Genomic DNA, 1117 nt, shown 5'->3' on the forward strand with positions numbered 1-1117 from the left:
CTGGAAAGAGAGGCCCATTGGACTTGCAAACTTTATATGCCCCAGTACAGGGGAACGCCAGGGCCAAAAAGTGGGAGTGGGTGGGTAGGGGAGTAGGGGGGGAAGGTATGGGGGACTTTTGGGATAGCATTGGAAATGTAAATGAGGAAAATACCTAATAAAAAAAAAAAGAAAATGCAGAGACATTGCCAGCTTCAAGGCATGTGGTTACAGGAGGATCACTGGGGTTTGCTAGCTCCAAGCTTAGGTGAGAAAACGGGAACCCCAGAGTTAGGAAGAGACTGTCTCAGAGAAGTAGGTAGGAAGTGGAAGGGAGAATGCCTGATATCCTTTTGAATACCTGTGTATATGTTTGCATAACATCACAAGGTCACATGGTCACAAAATTAAAACAAACTTTTTTTAATATAAAAAATGTGTATATGACTGTCTACATGTATGTATATGACCACATGTATACCTGGTGCAGAAAAGGGCATTGGATCCCCTGGAGCTGGAACTACAGATGGTTATGAACCACCACGTGGATCCTGGGAATTGAACTGGGTGATCTGCCAGAGCAACCAGTGTTCTTAACCTTTGAAAACTCTCTCTAGCCCCAAACAAACCTTTCTTTGGGGGTGGGGTGAGGGGGCTGGGTATGACAGCTCACACCCTTAGGCCAGGGTGGTCTTCATAGTACATTCCAGGCCATCCAGAGTTACATAGTAAGTTCCTATCTTAAAAAGGGGTGTGGAGTGAGGGTGATATGGAGGCTAACAAATCCATATGTGCATATTTCTTTTGCAGGTTCTCAGCTGCTTCGGGAGTTGAAAAAGATGGATGATAAAGCCCTTTTGGTGGAAGTACAGCTTTTAGAAAGCAAAACTTACCATGCTCTGAGTAATCTGCCGAAAGCCCGAGCTGCCTTAACCTCTGCTCGAACCACAGCAAATGCCATCTACTGCCCCCCTAAATTGCAGGCCACCCTGGACATGCAGTCAGGTAAAGGCCCAGCAGTGCACAAGACATGCTTTCTTACTGCTCACCTCGTCTTTTTTTTTTTTTTTTTTTTTGATTCATTTTTTTTTTGTATGTAAGTACACTGTAGCTGTCCTCAAGACACTCCAGAAGAGGG

General features: G+C 44.9%; 1 protein-coding gene across 1 annotated transcript in view; it reads left to right on the forward strand.

Annotated features, from left to right (window-relative positions):
- The window catches only part of Psmd11 (proteasome 26S subunit, non-ATPase 11), a 44049-nt gene that overhangs the window by 28327 nt on the left and 14605 nt on the right, over positions 1-1117 (forward strand). Inside the window, exon 6 of the mRNA XM_021177113.2 lies at positions 790-984. Coding sequence (XP_021032772.1) covers positions 790-984 — 195 coding nt within the window. The remainder of the gene's footprint in view (positions 1-789; positions 985-1117) is intronic.

This window comes from Mus caroli, chromosome 11 (assembly GCF_900094665.2).
Source record: "Mus caroli chromosome 11, CAROLI_EIJ_v1.1, whole genome shotgun sequence".
Classification (NCBI taxonomy): Eukaryota; Metazoa; Chordata; class Mammalia; order Rodentia; family Muridae; genus Mus; species Mus caroli.